The 24,955-nt window shown below is 49.4% G+C and overlaps 2 protein-coding genes across 6 annotated transcripts; one reads left to right on the plus strand and one right to left on the minus strand.

Annotated features, from left to right (window-relative positions):
* The first annotated feature begins 468 nt into the window (after nt 1-468).
* On the plus strand, nt 469-15,735 carry TEAD2 (TEA domain transcription factor 2). The gene is made up of 12 exons (XM_053606422.1): nt 469-937; nt 1,321-1,385; nt 2,092-2,154; nt 3,442-3,453; nt 3,682-3,789; nt 3,888-3,946; nt 7,708-7,772; nt 8,870-9,012; nt 12,263-12,436; nt 13,089-13,262; nt 13,929-14,081; nt 15,134-15,735. Exons 1-12 carry the CDS (start codon nt 535-537, stop codon nt 15,245-15,247), a joined length of 1,533 nt encoding a protein of 510 aa, XP_053462397.1. The 5' UTR covers nt 469-534; the 3' UTR covers nt 15,248-15,735.
* A 182-nt stretch (nt 15,736-15,917) lies between these two features.
* On the minus strand, nt 15,918-21,868 carry CD37 (CD37 molecule). 5 transcript variants are annotated; one of them, XM_053606423.1, is made up of 8 exons: nt 21,122-21,863; nt 20,944-21,016; nt 19,644-19,768; nt 19,469-19,543; nt 18,325-18,429; nt 17,435-17,653; nt 17,075-17,158; nt 15,920-16,871 (listed from the first exon to the last, which is right to left on the minus strand). In XM_053606423.1, the coding sequence occupies exons 1-8, from the start codon at nt 21,188-21,190 to the stop codon at nt 16,506-16,508; spliced, it is 1,116 nt and encodes a 371-aa protein (XP_053462398.1). In that variant the 5' UTR covers nt 21,191-21,863; the 3' UTR covers nt 15,920-16,505. The 5 variants fall into 5 exon arrangements, with proteins under 5 accessions (XP_053462399.1, XP_053462400.1, XP_053462401.1 ...); XM_053606427.1 differs by having other exon boundaries at nt 15,924-16,279; nt 21,122-21,854; XM_053606424.1 differs by lacking the exon at nt 19,469-19,543 and having other exon boundaries at nt 15,918-16,871; nt 21,122-21,868.
* Between the last annotated feature and the right edge of the window lie 3,087 nt (nt 21,869-24,955).

A 24,955-nucleotide genomic window follows, 5' to 3' on the forward strand; every position in this document is an offset into this window, starting at 1 on the left:
GCTGGGGGAGGGGTCGCCTGGGCCCTTTGTTCTGGCACTTCTGATGGCCGCCTCCCTGCGCCCCCAGTCTGTGGTTCTGTGAGTCTTTCCTGGTCTTGGTCTCAGTTTCTGCCTTCAGTCTGTCCTCCTCTTTCTGGGTCTCCCTTCCCTTTTCTCTAGGTCTCTGTGGTCCTCTCTCTGGGTCTCTGTTAACTCTCTCTCTGGGACTCTGTCCCCTTCTTTCTGGGTCTCTGTATTCCTGTTTCTCTAGTCTCTGTCCCGGTCTTTCTGGGTCTTGGTCTCCATCTTTTTAGATCTCCCACCAGCCTTACTTCAGCCTGTCCCATCTTACTTCTTTTCTAGCAGCTGCTGCTCACATCCTAGCACCTGTTCTTGGGGTGGGACTGGGATGGTGATATCCACACCCTCCTCCCAGCAACTAGCTCCTGACTCCCATTTTGTTTAAAGCCAGTAATCCATACCCAGAGTTTTAGCCCTCATGGTCCCTAGGGTAAATGGTCCCTAGGGTAATGATGACTTCAAGACTTCATCACTATGCAGTCCCTTTGGAAACTTAGAGAATATACTTGTACCCTAAGCTTTTGCAGCCATCCAACTCCTTTTTTCCTCCAGGACCCAGCAGTCCAGACCCCTAGCCCTCATATAATCGGTCCCTCGAAGAGGATCAGGGGAAGCTTGCTGAGCTCTCTGTTCCTCCAGGCCCAGATGGGAGAACCCCGGGTTGGGGCCCCCCTGGATGATGGCAGCGGCTGGACAGGCAGTGAGGAAGGCAGTGACGAGGGTGCTGGAGGCAGCGAGGGGGCTGGGGGAGACGGGAGCCCAGATGCAGAGGGTGTCTGGAGCCCAGACATTGAGCAGAGCTTCCAGGAGGCCCTGGCCATCTACCCGCCCTGCGGCCGCCGAAAAATCATACTGTCTGATGAAGGAAAGATGTATGGTGAGTCTACCTGTATCTTTTGCCCTGTCCTCCACCAATTAACAATGATAATGACCAATACTTATGGAGCTCTAAGTGCCATTCAGGTAAAAATACATTATATCTTCATAGCAACTCTCAGTCAGTAGAAACTAGCATCACTATTTGCACAGATAAGGAAACTGAAGCACAGAAAGTTTAAGTGGTTTGCTTAGGATTGCAGGACTGGTACATGATCAAGCTAGGATATGAACCCAAGCAGTCTGGCTCTCCTAAAACTGAGGAGACCTGCAACCTAGATACTACAGACCTTTGAGGACTATTGGTGCTTTCTTCTTCTCTGGTTTCTCCTCTGCTGGAAGTCGTGCTGAAGGTCTAACTCTGTTCCATCTTTGAATCTTCAGGTCGGAATGAACTGATTGCCCGCTACATCAAGCTAAGAACGGGGAAGACCCGAACTCGCAAACAGGTCTCAGAAATGACTTGGGGACTTCTGTCTTGGATGGGCCTGTCTTCTTAGAGATATCCTAGTAAGGGCAGGTTCAGGTTCAAGGAGGATCTGGTTCATGTGCTTTTATCTATCATCTTGGTAGTGTGCTCTAACTGTGCCTCTTTTGGGGTAGTTTTCTTAATAATTGTGTTAGAACCAGAGGGACCAAAAGAGCCAAAGAGAAAGCAATAGGGAAGGGGATGGAGAGCTGGATCTGGGGAAGATCAGTGAGGTTAGCAAGTTCCTGGAAAGAATAGCCTTTATGGACCTTTCAAGCTTATTTGGAGGTTCTAGTAGGGGAACACAGCTACTCATATATCCCTAACTGAAGAAAAATCCTCTTCTAACAGGGAAGGTTGTCTTCTTTGACAAAGTGTGCTGCTTTGGGAAGGACACACGTAGAGTGGTGAGGGAGGAAGGGGACTACTGCTTAGCCATCAGACCAGCCAAGTTAATCCTGGTGATCAGCGGATTGACAGATGTTGCAGCCAGATGGCCCTCACATCCAGAATAGCCTTTTGGATACATCTGTGTTGGCCTCCTCTTGAGACAGCTAGTATCTTCTGTGCGTTTGTCATCTTTCATGTTCTAGCAGCTCAGTGAGGCATCTGGAGGAAGGGAAGGGGTAATGAACACAAGGGGTGGTGGCTGTGGCCTGAATCTGCTTCTCTGTTGATCCCTCTAGGTCTCTAGTCACATCCAGGTTTTGACCCGAAGGAAATCAAGGGAAATCCAGTCCAAGCTGAAGGTAGGGACCAAGGCAGACATCCTGAGAGGGGGACAGAGACTTAGAGAGAGAGGGACAGAGACCCTGAGGCAGATGGGGACAGGGCTCAAGTGAGAGGGTGACAAAGCCCCAGAGAGAAAGGCACAGAGTCCCAGATAGAGTAGGGCAGAGACCCATGGAAAGTGGCACAGAGACTTATAGACAGAGGGTGACAGAGCCCCAAAGAGAAGGGGACAGAGCCCCGAGAGTGGAGGGAAGAGACCCAGAGAGAGGGGGACAGAGACCAAGGGTGAAGGACCTCTGTAGATGGGGCAGGCAGTATCGAAACCCAAAGCGGGGAGTCAGTGGCTCAGCAAAAGGGGCTGTATAGAGACCCTATGTAGGGAGAGAGCCCATAGAGTCAGGGATGAAGATTTAGTGTAGGACAGTAAGAAGGTCAGGCCATTAGTCCTCTCCTTGACTATAGTGTCACCTTCCCTTTCCCTCTTTTCCTTTTGTTCTTCCTTCTTTCCTCTTGTGCTATGAAAATCACCTCTTTTTCTCCTCTAATTTATCTTCTTATTTCCTGTCCCCATGTGGCTCACCTGCTTTTTGTGTCCAGAAATCTTCATTTTCTGTTGGAGATTTTTATATCTACTTTCTTTTCTTTTCTTTTTTTTTGGAGTTTTTGGCCGAGGCTGGGGTTTGAACCCACCACCTCCGGTATATGGGGCCTGCACGCTACTCCTTTGAGCCACAGGAGCCGCCCCACCACTTTCTTTTCTTTATCCTTTTGAGTTCCTGTTCCCTTTTGGCCTGAGACCTTCATATTCTACCCCTCTGGGTGTGAGCATCCCCCCCCCTTCTTTTGTACTTCAGGATAATCACTTCCTATACTTTTTTGTACCCGGAAGCCTTCCCTTCTTTTCTCTCAAAGTCTAAAAGCCTTCACTTCTGGTCTTTCCTGGACCTTCTCTGTGCCCTCTCTGTTATGTCTGTAATAGGAAACATGCATCTCCTATTCCCTCTGGGTTTAAAAATTCTCATTTTCTATTGCCTGGGCATCTGGGCTCTTCACTCTGGCTTTTTCTTGACCTAGAAAATTTCATGACTGTCTTTTATATTGGGTAGAGAAATCCCTTCTCTAGGGCTGGCCACCATCACTTCCTGCTGCATGTTCATCCCTTTGCCTTTGCCCTCTTATTCCCATAGCTCAACTCAGGGTGGTGGGACTATGGGTTGGTAGGGCAGGGAGATGAGGGAGAGGCCTCACTTCCTAAGTCATGTTTTTTTTCCTCCTTTGGCACCCCTCCCCACCCCTACGGGCAGGCTCTGAATGTGGTAAGTCCCCCTTCCCATCCTCCCTCTCACTCTCACTCCAGACAACTGTCCCATCCAGGAGGAGAGGCAAAGGGGCTATAGTGGGAGGGAGTTCAGCCCTCTCCCAGCCCTTTGCCTTGACTCCCCAGCTCTGCATCACCCCAGCCTGGCCCTATCCTGGCATTGTTCCACCTTTGCTGTGTTGACTGGGACTCCCCTATTAACATGAACTGGCACTTTTTCCTTCAGGACCAGGTTTCCAAGGACAAGGCTTTCCAGACCATGGCTACCATGTCCTCAGCCCAGCTTATCTCTGCACCTTCCCTGCAGGCCAAACTGGGTTCCGCTGGTCCTCAGGTGGCCTGAGTTGGGAATTGTGGGGTTTGGGGTTAAAGGGATGGGGCTGCAGTTGCCAGCAGGGGACTGACAACCACCCTTCTTTTTCTCTTCTCCAGGCCTCTGAGCTTTTCCAGTTTTGGTCAGGGGGCTCTGGACCCCACTGGAGTGTTCCAGAGTGAGTACTTTGTGTCTTGGCTCAGCACCTACCCCCTGCTCTCACATCCCCACAGAGAACTTTCTCACTCCTTCTAGCTCCTGTCTTCCTTTTGAACACACATTCTGGAGCCAGGCTATCTGGACTTGAATCCAATCTCTGCCCTTTATGAGTTATGGACCTTGGGTAGGTGACTTCAATGGTCAGAGCCTCAGTTTCCTCATCTCTAAAACCAGGATAGTAATAGTACTTCCCTTACAGTTTTGTTGTTGGGATGAATGAATTTAACATATGTATAATTAATTAGTAGGATAGGATCTGGCACATAATAAATGCTCAGGACACAGTCTGAGCTGGGGTAGTGAGGAGGGGCCTAGGCAGAGGGAGTCTGGGAGGAGAAGGAATGGGGCTAGGGCCTGTTGGCTTGGGAAGGAGAAAGGAGGCAAGGATAGCCCAGGGTTTGACTAGAGTTGGCAGGACCATCTGGAGATGTGCAGCCTGGGGAAGAAGTGTGTTTGGGGTGAAATGAACTCAGCATAGGGCTTGATGAGTGGGGGTACCTAGAGGATGTCCGTGGTATAATGACCTCCCAGTGGGATTGTCTTAGCCCTGGAGGCTCATGGGAATGTCAGTTGCAGGTCCTGAGACTCCAGGGAAGACAGAGTGGAGCCCCAGAAAGTCATGGGAGGGCTTGTTCCCATTCCATTGAGGTGGCTCGTGGACCTAGGGTAGAACTGGAGTTATCATTGCCTTCCTCAGAAGGAAGAAAAGGGTCCCAGCAGTACATGGGAGTGTCCTTTTCAGCTCTGAGAAATCCCTGAGAGTGAAAGGATGTGTTTCTAGCCTAGCGAGGTAGAAAATGGGACCCAGAAGGTCAATGGGAAGTACATATTTCAGCCCGGACAGGAACTAAAGGAGCCAGGCTGGTGTCAGTAAGGGAGTGTGGCCACAGGACAGCAAGGCAGAGGGTATTGCTAGAAGAAGAGTCAAATGACAGGGTGTAGAATTCAGACCAGTAGAGAAGTTCAATGGGGGAACTGCTGCTGAGAGACACAGGAAAGCATCAGAACAAGTCCCTAGACACTCAAGAGACGTTTGCAGGGGAGGGAGCTGAGCTGGAAGGTGGGGTGGTTCCAAGGCCCTGCTAGCAAGAGAATGTTAATTAAATCAGCTCCTGCATAAACACAAAACTGAGGAGCATGTGAAGTGCCCTGAAGAACCACAGCAGGTTCTGGAGAGGTGGAACAAGTTCTAGGGGTTTCTCTGAGGAGGTAACATTGAAAACTGAATAGAAATCAGCCAGGTGAAGAATGGCAGTGGGAATGTTTTAGGTAAAGAAAACAGCATGCAATAGCCAGTGACAAGGCTCTGAGGTAGGAAAGTCTGGTGGGCTCTAGGAGGCAAGAGAAGGCCAGTATTAAGCAGTTGGCCAAATATTTATTGAGTGCCTGCTAAGTGCCTGGTACTGTGCTCGGTTTGGGGACACAGCAAAGCAAACGAGATAGACAGAATCCCTGTCTTCATGAAGTGTTATATATTTGGGAAGGGGAGGAAACAGACAATAAATATGTAAACAGGTAAGAATTAATACAGAAAGGGATAAATACGAGAAATAAAGCAGGGTGTTTGAGCTCTATTTTAGACAGGTCAGGAAGGGTGTCTCTGAGGAGGTGACATTTGAGCATTGGCGTTGATGACAAGGGATTATGTCAATGAGCAAAATATTGGAGTTTATTGATTTATTTATTTAATTAATTAATTAATTTTTTTTTAGAGATGGAGTTTCATTTTATTGCCCTCGGTAGAGTACAGTGGCATCACAGCTCACAGCAACCTCCAACTCCTGGGCTTAGGCGATTCTCTTGCCTCAGCCTCCCGAGTAGCTGGGACTACAGGTGCCCACCACAATGCCCAGCTATTTTTGTTTTGTGTTTTTTTGTGTTTTTTTTTTGGCCAGGGCTAGGTTTGAACCTGCCACCTCTGGCATATGGGACCGGCGCCCTACTCCTTGAGCCACAGGCGCCACCCAATGCCCAGCTATTTTTTGTTGCAGTTTGGCCAGGGCTGGGTTCAAATCAGCCACCCTCGGTATATGGGGCCAGCGGCCTACCCACTGAGCCACAGGTGCCATCCAATATTGGAGTGTAGATTTCAGAATGGGGATAACAAGGACTAAGGCAGAACCCCTGGGAGAATCTGAAATTCCCCCTGGAATTTCTTTCTGATACAGGTCTTTTGACTCTTCTTTCCTGACCTTTTTATTTTTTTTTAATCTGTTTGTCTGGGGTTTTTTTGTTTATTTATTTATTTAGTTTTTTTTTTTAAGAGACAGAGTTTCACTCCGTTGCCCTCCATAGAGTGCTGTGGCACCACAACTCACAGCAACCTCCGGCTCTTGGGCTTAGGCGATTCTCTTGCCTCAGCCTCCCAGTAGCTGGAACTACAGGCGCCTGCCACAACAGCCCCGGCTATTTTTTGTCGCAGTTTGGCTGGGGCTGGGTTTGAACACACCACCCTTGGTATATGGGGCTGGCGCCCTACTCACTGCCCTATTTATTTTGTTTTTGAGACAGAGTCTCACTTTGATGCCCTGGGTAGAGTGCTGTGGTGTTATAGCTCACCACAACCTCATACTCCAGGGCTCAAGTGATTCTCTTGCCTCAAGCCTCCCAAGTACCTGGGACTACAGGTGCCTGCTACAATGCCTAGCTATTTTTTTTTTTTTTTTGGAGACAGAGCCTCAAGCTGTCACCCTGGGTAGAATGCCTTGGCATCACAGCTCACAGCAACCTCCATCTCCTGGGCTCAAGTGAGTCCCCTGCCTCCACCTCCCAAGTAGCTGGGACTACAGGCACCTGCCACCATGCCTGATTATTTTTTGGTTGCAGTCATCATTGTTGTTTGGTGGGCCCCTGCTGGATTCTAACCCACCAGCTCAGGTGTATGTGGCTGGCGCCTTGGCTGCTTGAGTCACAGGTGCCAAGCCAACGCCTGGTTATTTTTTAGAGATGGGATCTCATTCTTGCTCAGGCTAGTCTTGAACTCCTGAGCTCAAGCAATCCACCTGCCTGGGCCTCCCAGAGTGCTAGAATTACAGGAGTGAGCCACTGCACTCGGCCTGCTCTCTTTCTTGACTTTTGACTGCCATGCCATATATGACTTCTGAGTCTCCACTTTATCATCTCCTGAGCTACCTTTGAGCCTCTGGAGCTGTGCCTGATACTATAGCCATTAGGCATATGCAGCTGTTTAAACTAAAACTAACCACACAAGTGCTCAGTGGTCACAGATGGCCAGTGGCTAGGCAGTGCAGATGTAAAACATTCATTTCATCATACAGAAAGTTCTACTAGATGTTGCTTCCTCCCCATCCCTGACCACTGGTTATTTTCTTCCCACCCTCTCAGCCCCTCAGCCTCTTCTTTCTTCAAGTTCCCATCTTCTTTGTCTTCTCCCCATCTCCTAACATCTGGTTTCTCTTCTCTTTCTGACATGGTACCAAAATATCACCATCAAGATGGGCTTTGTGGTTGGCACTAACCTAGGTTCAAGTCCAGGCTCCATTGCATCTCAGTGGTGTGACTTGGACTTTGGCAGATTGCTTGTGTCTCAGTCTCTTCATTTGTAAAATGAGAAGAGCAGTAATTTCACCTATTCAGTAGGCTGTGAAGCTTCAGTGACATTGTGCACAGAATGTTCCAGCACAGGGTCTAATTTGTTGTGGCCTCTCATTAAATTAGACTTTTCTATCTTGCTGACCCCTGGCTTCCTTTTTCTCTCAGTGTGAAGCCATTTTCACAGACACCGTTCTCCTTGTCACTGACTCCCCCATCTTCTGACCTCCCAGGTAAGAGCCTGTTCTGCACCCTCTCTTGGCTCCCAGCTCTTTCCTTGACCTCAACTGTCTTTCCTTCAACCTTCCATTAATCAGGGGACACATTGTTACCGAAGCCCAGCTCTGAGACTGTGTGTGTGCCTATATGTGTGTGTATAGGTGTGGAAAGGTGAGTGGCAGAATTTGCCATGGTTAACAGCAGGGCTCTGTAGCCAGACACATACTGGTTTTGTGTTCTGTCACTTGCTAGCTTATGAGATGTTGGGGAGGTGTATTCATGCAATGCAAGTGAGAGAAGCCCAAATCAGGCTAGCTGAAGCCAAAAAAGAAAAAAGAGAGAGAGAAAAAATTTTTTGAGTTGTCAGTTCAAGTAATTGATAGTTCAGAATTATGGCTTCAGGCATGGCTGGATCCTGAAGTGGATGCTGCTCAAGTGGCAGCATTAGGAATTGTTTTGATCTGCTTTTGTCTGTGGTGGCTTCATTTCCAGGCAGGCTCAGCTCACCTGAGCAGCAAAGATGGCTTCCAGAAGTCCATGCCAATGTGGTCCTGAGAACTTATGTCAGTGAAAGAGGGAGTCCCTGGCTCCCTCAGGTTCCACAGATTTATCAATTAGAAACACTTTGGCTACAATAACCAAATACCTAAATTTAATAGTACCTTAAATAGTAAAAGCTTTAATGCAAATAATAAAGGTTTTAATTTTTTGTTAATTCCACATAACAAAAAGTCTGGAGGTGGGCTGCTCCTTTCCTGACACAGTAGCTCAGCAATATTAGGACTGGTGTCTCTATAATTCTCTTGGCCTCTGTCATAATGGCTGCTGTGACTCCAGGCATTATGTTCCAAGCAGGACCTGGCCAGGGTCAAAACTTTCTCCTCCCAAAGTTCTGTCTTTTTCATTCAGGAAGAAACTCCTTCCCAGAAGCCCCCCCTAACATCTCATTGGCCAGGATTGTGTCACATGGCCACCTCTAGCTGCAAGGGAGGCTGGGAAAGTGAGTATTTAGCTTTTTCAGCTTCTAAGTGGAGGCAGGCAAGAGACAATGGTACCTGATATAGACAACAAATGTTAGCAACTTTTATTGTTCTTTCTTCTTTCTCTTTAGGGTATGAGCCCCCTCAATCCCTCTCACCCCTGCCCCCACCTGCCCCATCACCCCCAGCCTGGCAGGCTCGGGCCCTGGGCACTGCCCGGTTGCAGCTGGTAGAGTTCTCAGCCTTTGTGGAACCACCGGATGCAGTTGACTCAGTGAGTGAAATTTTGGGAGAGTCACTAAGGGATTTTTGAAATGTAGAGGGGTGACAGAGGGAGGGCAAAGAGTAGTGATTCTCAAACTTTAGCTTGCATCAGAATAATTTGGGGGGCTTGTTAAAACAAAGATTGTCGGGCCCCAATCTATGAACTTTTGATTCACTAATTGTGATGTGGGGCTTGAGAATTTATGTTTCTAACAAGCGGGTGGTGTTTATGTGGCTGACAGAGGAACCATACTTTGAGAACTACTAGCATAAAGGAACTGGAAGGTCATGCAGTCGCAAGTTGGGAAGGTCAGAGAAACTCTCCAGAACATCATTTATTCACCAAATGTGTTTGAGTTTCTATTGTTTACCAGGATTTGGGAAACATGCTAGGAACTGGAAAAGCAGATCTTGTTTCTGGGCTTGAGCTTCTCCTGGGTTAGGCTAGAGACAGGCACTGTACTAGTCAGGGTGGGCTGACAGAAGTCCCAACTCTTAGAAAATGTTTTTCAACCTTTTATTTTTTTGAGGCAGAGTCTCATTTTGTTGCCCTTGGTAGAGTGCTGTGGCATCATAGCTCACAGCAACCTCAAACTCTTGGGCTCAAGTGATTCTCTTGGCTCAGTGTCCTAAGTAGCTGGGACTATAGGCACCTGCCATAATGCCCAACTATTTTTAGAGATAGGGTCTCACTCTTGCTCAGGCTGGAATTGAACCCATGAGCTCAGGCAATCCACCCTCCTCAGCCTCCCAGAGTGCTAGGATTATCGGTGTGAGCCACCACACCTGGTCTTTTCAATCTTTTTTTTTTTTTTAATCTCACAGCACACTTGAACCTATAGTTAAACAAACATTCATGGCACACTTAAATTATGTTGATCAAAAAATATATATACTTACTGTGCTTTGAACTTCTTTTGAAAATAATTTAATTAATGATTTTAAAAAATTTCCACGGCACACCAGTTGCAAATCACTGTTTTAGAGATTGAACACCACAAAAGTTTCTCATTCATGTAACATTTCAGTGTGGGTTTAGCAGGGGCCTTCCACACAGTGATTGAGGGATCCAGGCTCTTTCCATTTTGTGCTTCTGCCATCTTCTAGGGCTTCAGAATCTACTGAAGGATTCTCTGCATCTGGCCAGCAGATGGAGGGAGGGAGAGAGTTAAGATTGTGCGGGAGGCTTCATGGATATGACTAGGATGTGTCAACTATCAGGCCTGCATACATCCCATTGGCCGGAACTTCATTATGTGTTACCACCTAACTGCGAAGGAGCCTGGGAAATGTAGTTTAGTTATGAAGTAACCGGGGTTTATGAACACACAGCAGCCACTGTATACACACCAATCAAAATGCTAACATAAACTTTATTAACACTAGTCAAAATACTAATAACTGTATATGGTGATCTTAGTAAAACCCAAATTGGATCAGATTAAACCCTCTCATCACACTTAGACTAAAACCTAACATCCTTTCAGTTGCCCACAAGGCTCTGGGCAATCTGACCCCTGTTCCTGGTCTGTTCTCACCTCCACACTTCACCCTGATTCACTCTACTCCAGTCACATGGCCTCCTTGCTCTTTCTCAAATATGCCAGGCCCACTCCACCTCAGGCCTTTGCATCTGCTGTTCCTGCTGCTTAGTATATGCTTTCCCCAGGTATGTCCATAACTTACTCTCTCCATTCATCCAGGCCTTTGCCAGATGATCTTCTCAAATAGGCTTTCCCAAAACACCTTCATGGAAAATACCAAATGCTGTCACTTCCAACCCCCTTACTATACTTTACTATGTTTTATTTATTTATTTTTTGAGAAAGAGTCTCACTCTGTCACCCTGGGTAGAGTTCTGTGGCGTCAAAGCTTACGGCAACCTCAAACTCTTGGGCTTGAGCAATCTTCTTGCCTCAGCCTCCCGAGTAGCTGGGACTATAGGTACCTACCACAACACCTGGCTAGAGATGGAGTCTCGCTCTTGCTCAGGCTGGTCTTGAACTCTTGAGATCAAGGGATCCTCCTACCTCAGCCTCCCAGAGTGCTAGAATTACAGGGGTGAGCCACCAGGCTTGGCTGCCTTCTTCTTCTCCTTTTTTTTTTTAATAGCATACATTACTTCTTGAAATTTATATCCACGGATTGATTTTTAAATTTTCTCTCTCTGTCAGTACACAGTCCATGAGGTCAGGGACTTTGTCTTGTAGCCCTGGAACCCAGAATAGTGCCTGCACACAGATCTCTTGATAGGTATCTGTTGAATAATGAGTGCATGCTGGGATGGGGGAGCTCAAGTTTTTGTGGGTGTACAATGAAGTAATTCTGTTTACGGAGTCAATGAAGACTTCCCTGGTATGATAATATTTGAGTTGGACTTTAAGGATTATATAGGATTTTGCCATGTATGGAATTGGATGTTCTGGATAGAGAAATGGGCAGAGCATGGAATTCTCAGGGAGAAAAATAATAGAGTATGGTGGGAGCTGGTGAGGCTGCAGATAGGTGGGCAGGTGCTGGTTCTGGGGGAGCTAGCATTGCTAAATTAAGGCACCTAGACTTTCTCCTGAGGGCAAAGGGGAACCATGGAAATAGTGAATTGTAATCAAGGGAGGTTTCTAGGAAGAGGTAGATTTGGGACTGGAAAGATACAGGGAAGATATGTATTGGAGGAGAAGATGGGAAGAGCTTTCAGGATATGTAAAATGTCAAGAGAAGGATTCATGAGAATGTGGACAAAAAGGGAGTCTGGGGTGTGGGCTGTGTGGACTCCTATCCATCCATTGAAGTTTTTTTTTTTCATTTTTTACAGGGCCAGGTAGAGGGGATGTGGGCTTTGTCCTGGGGGTACTAGGGAGCCATGGGAGGACTATGAGCAGGGGAGAGCCAGGGTCAGCTCTGGGGCCATAGGGGGGATGAACAGGAGAGGAGAGGTGGGAGGCTGGGATGAGGGTCGGAGAGGATAAGGCCTGAGCTGAGGCTAAGGTAATGGGACAGAGCTGAGGGGATTGGGCAAAGGGTTGGGGACTGAGGGACTGTGGGGATGCAAGGGCAGAAAGGGGTGAGGACAGTGTCTCCCCTACCTCAGGCTCCCAGAGTTCTAGAATTACAGGTGTGAGGTACGGGGCAGGAGTCACATCTAGTGCTGGGTGGAATAGCCAACTAGAGCTGTGGGGATGGCCACAGTGTGAGCTGGGGTTGGATAGGGAGGGTTGGAGGTCCAGCCCACCTCCCACTTTTCACCCACACTCCTTCCTCAGTACCAGAGGCACCTGTTTGTACACATCAGCCAGCACTGCCCCAGCCCTGGAGCTCCCCCCCTTGAGAGTGTGGACGTCCGCCAGATCTATGACAAATTCCCTGAGAAAAAGGGTGGTCTTCGAGAGCTGTATGATCGCGGGCCACCCCATGCCTTTTTCCTGGTTAAGTTCTGGGTAAGTTCCAACAGTAAAACCGAAAGTGCTCATAAATCATGTGGCAGCCCAGCTAAGGCCTCTAGCTCTCAGGGAGAGAGAGTGTCAACCCCCTTTAATGGCCCCCAGAGTGGAATGGAGGTGCTTAGGTCTTGCTAGCTTAGTAACCAGGCTCTTAGAAGGGGCTGAACTCTTTTTTGAGACCGATTCTCACTCTTGCCCTGGATAGAGTTTCCTGGCATTATCGCTCACAGCAACCTCCAACTCTTGGGCTCAAGTGATTCTTTTGTCTCAGCCTCCTGAGTAGCTGGGACTATAGGCACCTGCCACAATGCCCAACTAGTTTTTTTTTCTACTTTTAGTAGAGATGGGATCTCACTCTTGCTCAGGCTGGTCTTGCACTTGTGAGCTCAGGTGATCCACTCATCTTGGCCTCCCAGAGGGCTGGGATTATAGCCAAGATAGAGGGTATAGATCAATTTGGGGACCGAGAATTCTTCAACACTGATGGAAAGGTGCATGTTCTCCAGAAGCCAGCTTGTGAAAAACTTTGAAAGCTGAGGGAGAGAGGGGGGCAACTGAAAGCACAATGGGGCAGCCAGGTTGTGGGGCAGAGTCCCCACTATTTATGAGGACATCTCCTCCAACTCATCTGTGGTTTCTCATCCCCCAGGCAGACCTGGACTGGGGCCCAAGTGGCGAGGAGGCAGGGGCTGGCAGCAGTAGCAGCAGCAACAGTGGTGGCTTCTATGGAGTGAGCAGCCAGTATGAGAGCCTGGAACACATGACCCTCACCTGTTCCTCCAAGGTCTGCTCTTTTGGCAAGCAGGTTGTGGAGAAGGTGGAGGTGAGGCTGGAGGGTGGAGCTCTGGGCAGGTGAGTGCCTGGCCACCTGCCACTCTGGGGCTACAAAATGGACCAAGAGCTAAATGGCTCAGACATTTGAGGGTGTGCATGGGGTAGGGGTATCCCAGCCTCTTTGAGGGTTTAGTGCATAAGTTTGGAGCTAATATGGAGTTCATAAGTCACAGGTAGAGATCACTTTGAGGGTTGAAACATGTGGTACAGATATTTAGAGTCACAATGACTGAAAAGGTTTTTATGGATATGGAGGAGTTTATAGAGCAAGGAAGTTCAGAAGTCATACTTAGGGATTGCCGGGGACGTGGAGGATCTCAAGGTGAGAGGTCATGTAGAGTTTGGAGCTTTTATGGGGGATTCTTTGGAGGGTTTAGAGCATATCTGAGGTCCTGGAGGTCAGAGTTGTTCAGAGATCATTAGGGTTCAAAGCATCACTTTGTGGAGCTTGGGGAACTCCCGTTTGTAGGCTCAGAGATCTTGGGTCAGATCTCCAAGGGTTCAGGGCTCCCACCTTGGTCACTGTAGGTGGGATGATGCTGAGAAGATGGTAATGGGAGTGAGTGTGGCATCTGAGAGGCACAGAGTGGAGGTCCTGGGGTGATCCATGTGTCTCTCAACCACTGTCCTCCCTATTTCCCACACCCTGGTTTAGACGGAGCGGGCCCAGCTAGAGGATGGAAAGTTTGTGTACCGCCTGCTGCGCTCGCCCATGTGTGAGTACCTGGTGAATTTCCTGCACAAGTTGCGGCAGCTGCCTGAGCGATATATGATGAACAGTGTCCTTGAGAACTTCACCATCCTCCAGGTGACATGCTGGGGCTGGGCTGAGCAGGACCCCTGATGTAGAGGAGAGTGTTCACAACAGAATCCTTAGTCTAGGGGACTTCTTCAGACAGGGGGCAGATAACGGAGGACCCCATGTTGGGCTCTCAGCCTAGGGAATCCCTTCACCCATGGAACTGACAAAGCAGGGACTCTACTCTCACTTTCACTCTGTCACCCTGGGTAGATTTCTGTGGTGTCATAGCTCACAACCACCTCATACTCTTGGGCTCAAGCAATACCCTTGCCTCAGCATCCCAAGTAGCTGGGACTACAGGTGCCCGTCACAATGCCCAGCTAATTTTTCGATTTTTAGTAGAGAAGGAGTCTTTTTCTTGCTCAGACTGATCCACCTGCCTCAGCCTACCAGAGTGCTAGGATTACAGGCGCTCACGCCTGGCCCTGCCTGGGGCTCTTTTAACCAGGAAACTGATGCAGTGTGGATCTCACAGTTGACCCTTAGCTTAGGGTACCCCTTCACCTAGAGAACAGATGTAGTGGACACTTCATAGCACTCACATAAGGGGATCAATCCCTCCTTCATTAATCCCAAAACTTGGTTGGTGAGCTGAATAGGTGGAGACTGAGGAAAGAATAGATTCTGATGGTGGGACCTCACAGGGCATGTCTGATGTGGAGGCCACCTCAGGCAGATCCTTAGCTTCCCAGGGAACATGATGTGGTGGAAGCTCCTTTAATTTTGGGGAGTATGCTGAGATAGAAACCCCTTGGCTGGGGGACCTGAAGTGAGGGTACTCCCTTTATGTGTGACACAGTGGGGATCCCATTAACCTAGGGAATGTGATATGGGGGAACCCTATTAACTGAGATATGATGCACCATCTGATGTAAAGCCCCTCAGCTTAGAGGTAACTCCCATAGCCCAGGGAAGCGGACATATTGGGTATCCATTTTATTTGTGGAACTTGTTTTATGGGAGTGGAAAAGAGGTTTGCTGTCTCATGGTAGCTTGGAGAGGGCACAGTGGTCCTTGCCCTTCCAAGCATAAGACCCTTCTCACGGCCTCCTTGGCAGGTGGTGACAAACAGAGACACCCAGGAATTGCTGCTCTGCACCGCCTATGTCTTCGAGGTCTCCACCAGTGAACGTGGGGCCCAGCACCACATTTACCGTCTGGTCAGGGACTGAAGGGGAACCTCAAAACGGACTGACCCCCTGGAACATCCTCCTTCCCAGAAGAACCCTCAAGCTCTCCTCATGCTTCTTACTTAGAGGGCTGTGACTTAAAGGGGCTGACCTCAGAAACCTAAGCAATAGGAGACCCCAAAACTTGATTGGTGAGCTGAATTAGGTGGGGACTGAGGAAAGAATTGACTCTAATAGTGGGACCTCACAGGAGGTGTCTGAAAGGACAGATCACTCCAGAGCATCAAGGTTTGAGGACAGGAGTGAGACAACCTCCAGGTACTCTTCTCAGCCTCTGACAGGCCCCCCTTACCCTGATCTTCTGGATGTTTTGGAGGGCCTTAGTTACACATTGGCTCATCACCCTTCCTGTTTTCCAGCTTCCAGCCCCTCCCTCCCCCCAATGTCTTCCTCTCCCTACTACCTTTGTATCACAAAAATTAACCCTATTTGTGCAGGAGCAGAGCCAGATGGGCCCTGGAAATATTTTTAATATAACGAGCTATTTATAAGGGTTATGACTTTATCTCAGCGGCATAAGCAGTGAGGTGAGGCTTTGTAATCTCATCCCCCCTCCTCCTCAGTGAGCCACGTGCTAGACTGCTTCCTTTCCTCCTCCACCCCAAAGTGTGTTGGTTTGTGTTCTGACAGAGGATAAAGCTATTTTACCAAAATGCAAGGTATTTATTTGAGGTTTGGGTGAAAAATAATCTTGTGGGAGGTGGTAGGCCGACAGATGAGTCAAGGAAACCAAGTATCTTTGGGGGCAGGAAGCTGGTGGACGGAAGCCCCAGGTCCCCCAGGAGAGGCAGAGGGGGCAGGCGGACACCTGGGTCCCCAGGGGAATGAGGAGGTGGAGGGCTCAATGCCTGGGGTGAACTGAGGATTAAACAAATATTTACATGCGACGGGGAAGGCTCTTGAAGGGGTCAGGGTGGGGCTGGTGAAGGATGGGGCCTAGCGGTATCGAGCCAGCTGTTTGTAGACGTAGTCCAGGTTTCTGCACAGGAATATCGAGAGCGTCATGAAGCCGAGCTATAGAGAAAGGAGAGCAGTGAGAAAGGTTTAGAAGGTGCTGGCAATAGTGGGTGTGATGCCCCCCCCCCCATCACCACCAGGGAGGAAAGTCAGTGGTGGGCTGGAAGGGCTAGAGAAAGGAGTAGGTAGAAATGAGAGGCTAGAGGGAGAACTTCAGTAGGTGGAGAGGCAGGGTCGGGTTAGCGCCTGAGAGGAGTAAGGTCGGAAGCAAGTCCAAGATCCTTTATTCTGGAGGCTCATCTGTCTCTCCCTTCTCAGCTTCTAATTCTGCCTCAGCCTCTGCTCCCACACTCCTGGTCTCTGGCTGCTCCTCATCTTGATCCCACAGCGGCCAGGGCCCCAGGACCATGGGTAGCTTGCCCTGGGGGGCCTTGTCCCCCCAGTTGGGGCAGGCATCCGCCATGCCCCAGCCACCCCATAGACTGCCGCTACGCCCACTGCTGTTGAGCACGCCACAGCGCCCACTGCCGCCGTCAGCGATCAGGTTGGGCCCGAGGAGGCTGGAACTGTCGGCGTCTGGCACTGGCGGCTTGGGTTCCTGGCGGAGCGCCCTGCGCTGTAGTAGCAGGCCCAGCACCATTACACTCACCTGCGAGGAAATGGGAGGGCTATTGTGGCCAATGACAGGAGGCTCTCCCTGCATGCGGCCAAGCAGGGCTCACAGAAGCTAGGTCCCCTCCCGCTCGTTAGGTGGAGCGGGCGTCTTTCCAGGACAACCCGAGGACACACATTTAGGGGCCAGGCATCTAGGGATAATAAGGCCAATGGCAAGTGGGGGCGGGTCTAGATCACCTCGAGTAGACCGATGCCCAGACAAATGCCCACAATGGAAATGAGGTTGTTGTGCAGCCACTTCTGGAGGTTCTGCGCGCAGCCCTGGGGGTGTAGGGAAAGGTTAAAAGCAGACTTCTTTCTGGGATTCTCTCAAGTCCAGCCCAGCGTTCTCAGGGCCAGCCCTCGCCTCCCTTCCAGGCACCGACTTGCTTCCGTAGTTACCAGGGTTCTCTAGTTTCCTTAATTCTGCACCTGTTCCTCACCTCTTCCAAGCTCGCCCTTTCTGTGCTCTTCGCCGGTCCTAGAAACCCCGCCCCTTAGGTGCCATTAGCCCCACCTTCTCGCAGACCCCGCCCATCTCCGGCGGCCCGGACCCACCTCGCGGTAGATGGAGCTTTTTGCTGGGACAGTGCAGAGGTCTGCACTGTGTCTGGCCCGTCCTGCCTGTCCAAGCCGGCTGAACTGGTAGATTGAGGAGTCGTTGGTCGCCGACGAGTTATAACAGGAGCACGGCACACGGTGCACCTCTGACTCGTTGCCTCGCAGTATGAGCACCTGGAACCAGTCCTGGGGAGAGTGCCAGCCGCAGCAGCGCAGCTGGAAGAGGCAGGCATACGAGTCAGGGGGACCAGGACTGGAGAGATAGGAAATTATGTTGAGGATCAGGGTACTAAGTGATGGGTATGCGGTCATATCCGGGAGTAGAGGGCTAAGTGGTGGGTGCAGGATTGGGGAGTAGTGGGCTGGGCTGTGGTTGAGAAGAGGCTAGGGGACATTACTGGAACTTGGGGTTTGAAGAGACCTGAGTCACAGAGACCTGGGGCTGGGGGAGGAGCTACAGCATCGTGCTGTGGAGCGGAGATTGGGTGCGCGGTGCAAGTCAGCCTCAGGGGACAGGTGAATGGGAGTGCGAGGCGATGTGAATGTCCAGGGAATGGAGTACCATTGGAGTTGGGATCCGCTGGAAGCCAGAGTCACCACGGAGGAAGCTGAGTCACCTTAGAGTGTTGGGTGTAGGGACTCGACCACTTGGGGTGAGGGCGGGGTCTCTTTGAGGCAGAGGGTGAACCTACGCCAAAGTCGAGGGACTGGGGCCAGTTATTTTATCATTTGGGTGCGGGGGCATGTCGGACTTGGCGGGGTTGGGGTACTTGAGGGTCCTGGAGCAGGGGCCTGAGGCCACATCGGGGAGGAATCTCCAAACACCAGGCAGAGCCACGGAACTAGAGGTTGGGGGCACATCAGGGTGGAGTGGAAGGTCCACGCACCTGGAACTGCACGTAGTCCCAGCTCTCCTCAGCCGCTGTCTCCTCTGGGTTGGCACGGTAGTTTTGGATGGTCTTCTTCACGATGTCCTGCACACTTCGCTCCAGCTGAGACGAAGAGTGAGGTTGGGCCCTATCTGCCCCACCTCGCCCCAGCCTCTTTTCAGCCCAAAGGGGTCCCTGTACCGTTGTGCCGGCCTCGATGCCTCAATGCCTCAATGAATGGCTGGCTAGGTCTCTCTGTTCCTCAGATCTGTCATTCTGTTTCTTCCACTATTTCTAGAGTTCATTCGGTTTTTATCTCTCCTTCCAGAACTTCAATTTCTCTTCCTGTTCTCTCTCTCCCAGTTCCACATCCCATGTGTTTCACTTTGGATCTCTTCATGTCTGTCCGTATCCATGTGTCTTTCTCTGACTTTGTCTCTCTCTCACTTTTTTTGCTTTTTGAGATTGACTTTCTGTTGCCACAGGCTAGAGAGCAGTGACATCAGCCTATCTTGCAGCAACCTCAAACTCCTGGACTCAAGGGATCCTCCTGCTTCAGTTTTCCAGTAGCTGGGACTACAGGCACCCACCACAATGCTTAGCTAGTTTTTTCCCTATAATTCCATAGTTCATTTTATTTTTAAGTATGTAATCCCAGGATTTCCTTCCTGTGTGTTTTTAAACAGATTTTTTTTTTTTGAGACAGAGTCTCACTCACTGCCTCTCTTTCTCTTTTGAGATAATCTTGCTCTGTTGCACAGGCTAGAGTGATGTGACATCAGCCTAGCTTGCAGCAACCTCAACTCTTGGGCTCAAGCAATCCTCCTATTTCAGCTTTCCAAGTAACTTGGGACTACAGGCCTGCCACCAGACTGGCTAATTTTTTTTCTATGTTTAGTAGAGACAGGGTCTTACTCTTATTTAGGCTAGTCTCAAACTTCTGGGTTCAAGCAATCCCCCTGCTTTGGTCTCCCAGAGCGCTAGGATTACATATGTGAGCCACTGTGCCCAGCCTGTTATTTCTTTTTGTCTATGTCAGCCCATCTGCCTTTGTTTCCATCTCTTTCCACCCGCTCTCACACCCCTAGCCCCCAACCTCCATCCCCAACCTCCATCCCCTGCCACTGCCAAGGTGGGGTGGTGGCAGTGAGAGCAAGCTCACCCGGGCTCGCTGAGTGGAGATGAGGATTCCCAGGGTGATCTGTGTGGTAAACAGGAGAAGCAGCATCCCAAAATACTGGGGGCGGAGTGGAGAGGTCAGGCTGAGCATCTCGCTAGGGCATTTTTGAAGGGAGCATTAAGAGTGGTCCGGGGGTAGAGGGAAATAGAAGACTCACCAGACCCAGAAGGCAGCGGAGCTCCTTGAGGGCTCCCACACAGCCCAGGAGGGCAAGCCCCATGGTGAGGATTCCTGAGATGGCCAGGATTTTGGACCAGTTCTGCAGAGGCACAAAGGACAAGCCTGGGAGAGGTGAGAGGCAGTGATGGTGGGCCTGGTGTCCACAGCTCCAAGCAGCCCCATCCACTGCCCAGGCAGCCACCTAAGTGGGGAACAGTATTCTAGGTGTCCTCTCTCTGGGCTCTTTGTTTCTACCTTTGGGTTTCTGCCTTTCTCTGGGGCTCTGCCCCTGCCCCATTGCAATTTTCTGTCTCTTTCTGGGACTTTCTTCTCATTCTGGACCTGTTTTCCCCATCTGGATCTCTGCCCCTTTCTTTTCCTCTCTCTCTCTCTTTCCTACCTCAGCTCCTTTTCATCCCCAGTAGTTTCCGTCAAATGACTTGTTATGTAACATTGGCTCAGTAATTTAAACCTTCCTGATACCTAGTGGATAATTATATTAATTTCTCAGGGTTGTCTTGAGGGACACCTGGGAGCATATATAAACTCAGTCCTTAGGCTGGACGCAGTGGTTCATGCCTGTAATCCTATAATCCTAGCAACTCTGGGAAGCCAAGGTGAGTGGACTGCTTTGAGTTTAGGAGTTCAAAACCAGCCTGAGCAACAGTAGACCCTGTCTCTACTAAAAATACAAGAAAACTAGCTGGGCATAGTGACACATACATGTAGTCCCAGTTACTTGGGCGGCTGAGAAAAGAGGATTGCTCAAGGCCAAGGGTTTGAAGTTGCTGTGAGCTATGACCCCACAGCACTGTACCAAGGGTGACAAAATGAGATTCTGTCTATAAATAAATAAATAAATAAAAACTCAGTCTTTAACATAGGACAAACACTTATTAAATATGAACTATTAATATTTGGGTGATTAGTATTATTTGTCTACTGTTATTAATATTATTTCTGCTTTTCTACTTCCTTGCTGCATCACATCCAGCAAGAGACTTCCCCTGTCACTTCAAGAGAGAGGAAGGTTTGTGGGAGGAGCTGATGAGCACCAGCACACAATCTGACACAAAGGAAGTGCTTGAGAAATGGCTATTATCATTATTATTATTGACATGCACAACCCCATTTGCTAGGGGAAAACACAGGCTCCAAAAGGTACAGCACTGGTCATCAGGGGATCGGAGCCTGTAGCCTACCCAGGGAGTTGGTCACTATGGGCCTCCCAGGGATAAGTGAGACCACAGGAGGTCACTTGGAGGAAGGTTCTCCCCTACAGTCCCAGCCCCCCTCACCCACAAAGGACACAAAGCTGGTCTTGTCAATGAGTATCCAGATGCCAAAGCAGAAAATAAGGCTTCCCAGGACCTGGAGAGAGGAGAGGAGAATATAGTAGTGGGCAAAGCTGGGGTGTGAGGTTCAGGGCTGCGGCAGGGGTTGGGGCCCAGGCTGGGTAACCATGAGGCAACTCACAAAAAAGAAGAGGTTGAAAACGAAGAGGAAGTACTTGATGAGGCTGAGGCAGCTCTCCTGGGCCGACATCTTCACCTAAAAGGTAGAGCGATCAGCTTGAGGGACCTGATGGGGACTGGCAGTGAGGAGACAGGCAGAAAGACAGAGGCCAAGAGTGAAAGAGAGATGAAGAGGCAGAGAGCTAGGGAGAAGGCAAGAACACAAAGAAAGAGGAAGTTCCGAGGGTGGGGCTCCACCCCCTTGTCTTCACCCGAAGTGACTCTCTTCTCTGTTTTTGTCCCTGTCTCCGTCACTTGCCCAGGTAGGACTTACACCCTGGTACCTGAGGTGGCCTGGAATTTGTGGCAGCTGAGACGCTACCCTGGACACTTGGGGCAGTTCCTCCCATGTTTCCATGGCTCAGACTGCTGGATTCAAAGGGACTCTTGATCTATTCATACCCATCTCTGGGCACTGGGACCCCAGGTCTGGTCATGGACAACAGCTGACCTCACAGACACTCTGACCTCACACCCTGCTAAGCTATTCCATCTCTGCATCCAGCTCTGTTTCTCCTTCCCTGCTCTCGGTCTCTTGTTCTGGTCTTTGGGTCTCTGTTCCCCTCTCTCTGGATCTTTTTTCCCCCCTCCTTGCTGTCCCCTTCTCTCAGAATCTCTCCCTCTTTCTCCAGGTCTCTTTCCTTGCCCTCTAAATTTCTGTCGTCCTCCTGTCCCCTGAGTCTCTATCCTCCCTCTTGCTGGGTTTCTGGCCTTTCTCTCTGTGTCCCTGTCCTCCTTTCATTATCTGTCTCTCCCCCACGCCCCCCCCCCACACAAGTCTTTGCCACTCTCTTTGCATCCTGTTTTAAACCAGGGTGCTCCCACCTGCTGAGGGGCAGGGCTGGGCACCTGGGGAAGTGAAAGTGCTGCAGACCCGACATGGGAAGGTCCCCAGGAGTGGGAGGGCAGCTGAGTGGTGCCAAGAAACCCAGCGGAAGCCGGGCCTCAGGCAGCGCTTCCTGCCTCTGCATTGGGGCTCAAGGGGAAAGGCCCCAGAGGAGCCAGGAGTGTTGAATTTTGGCAGTCAGATCTGAGTTTGCAGTGCCTGCTTGCTGGTCACACCCAGAAACCTCTGCAGTCTCTCCTGAAGACCTCATCAGCGCCCCACTCTTGATAAGTCTCACATTCTTCACAGATTTCCAACTCTGGGAGTTTCCCCACCACCCAGTCATCCACCCAGACCCTGGGAAACTTGCCTCCCTGAGGACCCAGCTCCTTCTCTCTCTTCTAAGAGATCTCATCTACTATTTTCTTCTTTCTTTCTTTCTTTCTTTCTTTCTTTCTTTCTTTCTTTCTTTCTTTCTTTCTTTCTTTCTTTCTTTCTTTCTTTCTTTCTTTCTCTCTCTCTCTCTCTCTCTCTCTCTCTCTCTCTCTCTCTCTCTCTCTCTCTCTCTCTGTCTCTCTCTCTCTCTCTTTCTCTCTCTTTCTTTCTTTCTTGAGACAGGATCTCACTCTGTCACCCAGTCTGGAGTGCTGTTGCATGATCATAGCTCACTGCAACTTCAAACTCCTGGGCTCAAGCAATCCTGCCTCAGCCCCCCAAGTAGCTGGGACAACAGGTGCCTGCCACAATGCTTGGCTAATTTTTCTATTTGTAGTACAGATGGGGTCTCACTTTTACTCAGGCTAGTCTCGAACTCCTGAGCTCAAGCAGTCCTCCCAATCAGGCCTCCCAAAGTGCTAGGATTATAGATGTCAGCCACCACACCTGGCTTAATCATACTGTTTTTAAATCTGTCTCCAGTCAACTGTGCCCTGGGTGTCCCCTGGGACATTCACTCTCACCACATCCCATACAGAGCTCAGGGTCCCCCTCAAATTCTCTCCCTTGCCTGATCTCCCCATCTGAGGCAGCACCAATGTCTACCCCCATGGAGCCAAACCCCTGTCCTTGCCCACCAACAGCCTGCCAGTCTCTAAAGTGTACCCCTCTTGCCTCCTAATTCTCTACTCTATCCCTCCCTCTGTCTTTGGGGTTCGGGCTATCTCAGGGATCCTGCTGTTCCACCTGGACCTTGACCTCAGGCTCCTCCCAACCTCTAGTCTCTCCTTTCCATTCTATCCCCAACATGGCGGGTCTTTTTGAAACCTAGACCTGAATCACATAGTTCTATGTCTAAATCACAGTTTGGACACTAAGTTACCACCCCCTCATCCCTCAACTGCTACTTGTAATCATTACAAACTCCTCTATGCTTAATGCATTGTAAATCCATTTCTTTCTCTCCAAGGCCATCTTAGTCCAGACCCCCATCATTTTCCACAAAAATAATTATAGCTGATTGGTTGAATGGTGGCCCTCAAAAGACATGGCCATGCCCTAATACTCAGAGTTTGAAGATGTGACCTTATTTAGAAAAAAAAGACTTTTACAGATGTAAATATGTTAAGGATCCCAAGATAAGATCATCCTGAATTATCCAGGTGGGCCCTAAATCCAATGACAAGTGTACCTCTAATAGAAATGCAGAGGAGAAGGCAAAGAAGAGGAGGGCACCATGTGAAGGTGGACATGGAGAGTGGAGTTCTGTAGCCATAAGTCAAGGAATTCCTGGAGCCACCAAGAGGTGGAGGAGGCAAAGAGCTGATCCTTCCCCAGAGCTTTTGGAGGAAATGTGGTCCTGCTGATACCTTGATTTTGGACTTCTGGCCTCTGGAACTGTGTGAGAATAAACTTCAATTGCTTTAAAATACCAAGTTTGTGGTAATTTGTCAGTAGAGCCATATGAAACTAATACATCAATCTCTCCCTTCCCATGCACTAATTCCCACATCAGAGATGATTACATGAGTAACTAGAGGTCTAAGGGTGTGCGGTAGAGATTTTTCTAGATGCTCATCAATCCAGTGTCTTTTTTCCTAGTCACATAGGGGGACTACATTTCTCAGTCCTCCTTGCAGTGATGTTGAGGCCATATGAATGATCTTGCACCACTGGAGTGGGCACAGAAGAGATGCAAACCTCTTCCAGGCTTCGCTGTAAAATGTTCTCTATAATCCTATATTCTCCCTTCACTCACTGGCTGTGGTAAGCTGAGAATTCAGTGGAGGACTCAGGACTCAAGCCAGGAGACATATGGGGCTTAGGTCCTCAGTTTCTTCTTGGATTTACATAAAGCATGTTGGATTTTTTTTTTTGAGACAGTCTCACTATGTCACCCTTGGTAGAGTGCAGTGGCTTCACAGCTCACAGCAACCTCAAACTCTTGGGCTTAAACAATTCTCTTGCCTCAGCCTCCCAGGCAGACTACAGCCATCCACCACAACACTTGGCTATTTTTTTGTTGCAGTTGTTTAGCTGGCCCAGGCTGGGTTTGAACTCGCCACCCTCAGTGTATGTGGCTGGCGCTGTAACCATTGTGCTACGGGAGCCAAGCCAGCATGTTGGATTTTTAAATAAGTAAGAATCTATTGCATTAAAATACTATGATTTGCTGGAAACAGGGTCTCACGTGTGTAATCCCAGCACTCTGGGAGGCCAAGGCAGGTGAGTTGCCAGAGCTCAGGAGTCCAAGACCAGACTGAGCAAAAATAGAAAATAGAAAAACTCTACTAAAAATAGAAAAACTAGACAGATGTTGTGGCAGGCACCAGTAGTACAGCTAGTCAGGAGGCTGAAGCAAGAGGATGACTTGAGCCCAAGAGTTTGAGGTTGCTGTGAGCTATGATGCCACAGCACTATATCGAGGTTAATAAAGTGAGACTCTGCCACCAAAAACAAAGAAAAAACAAACAAACAACAACAAAAAAAAAAACTAAGATTTTAGAGTTGTTTGCTAAAGCAGCTAACCTTAAA

The sequence above is a fragment of the Nycticebus coucang genome, chromosome 10 (genome assembly GCF_027406575.1).
Source record: "Nycticebus coucang isolate mNycCou1 chromosome 10, mNycCou1.pri, whole genome shotgun sequence".
In the NCBI taxonomy this organism is placed as follows: domain Eukaryota; kingdom Metazoa; phylum Chordata; class Mammalia; order Primates; family Lorisidae; genus Nycticebus; species Nycticebus coucang.

What these genes read in the sequence shown, in the direction of transcription:
- CD37 (XM_053606423.1), bottom strand. Translation starts at nt 21,190, where the DNA reads ATGTCGGCCCAGGAGAGCTGCCTCAGCCTCATCAAGTACTTCCTCTTC. An exon ending in TCCGCTGCCTTCTGGGTCTG is followed by an intron (nt 19,544 to 19,643) that starts GTGAGTCTTCTA and finishes CTCCGCCCCCAG; the next exon opens with TATTTTGGGATGCTGCTTCT. An exon ending in GGGACTACGTGCAGTTCCAG is followed by an intron (nt 17,654 to 18,324) that starts GTGCGTGGACCT and finishes TGCCTCTTCCAG; the next exon opens with CTGCGCTGCTGCGGCTGGCA.
- TEAD2 (XM_053606422.1), top strand. Translation starts at nt 535, where the DNA reads ATGCAGTCCCTTTGGAAACTTAGAGAATATACTTGTACCCTAAGCTTT. An exon ending in TGATGAAGGAAAGATGTATG is followed by an intron (nt 938 to 1,320) that starts GTGAGTCTACCT and finishes TTGAATCTTCAG; the next exon opens with GTCGGAATGAACTGATTGCC. An exon ending in CACCGGATGCAGTTGACTCA is followed by an intron (nt 9,013 to 12,262) that starts GTGAGTGAAATT and finishes CTCCTTCCTCAG; the next exon opens with TACCAGAGGCACCTGTTTGT.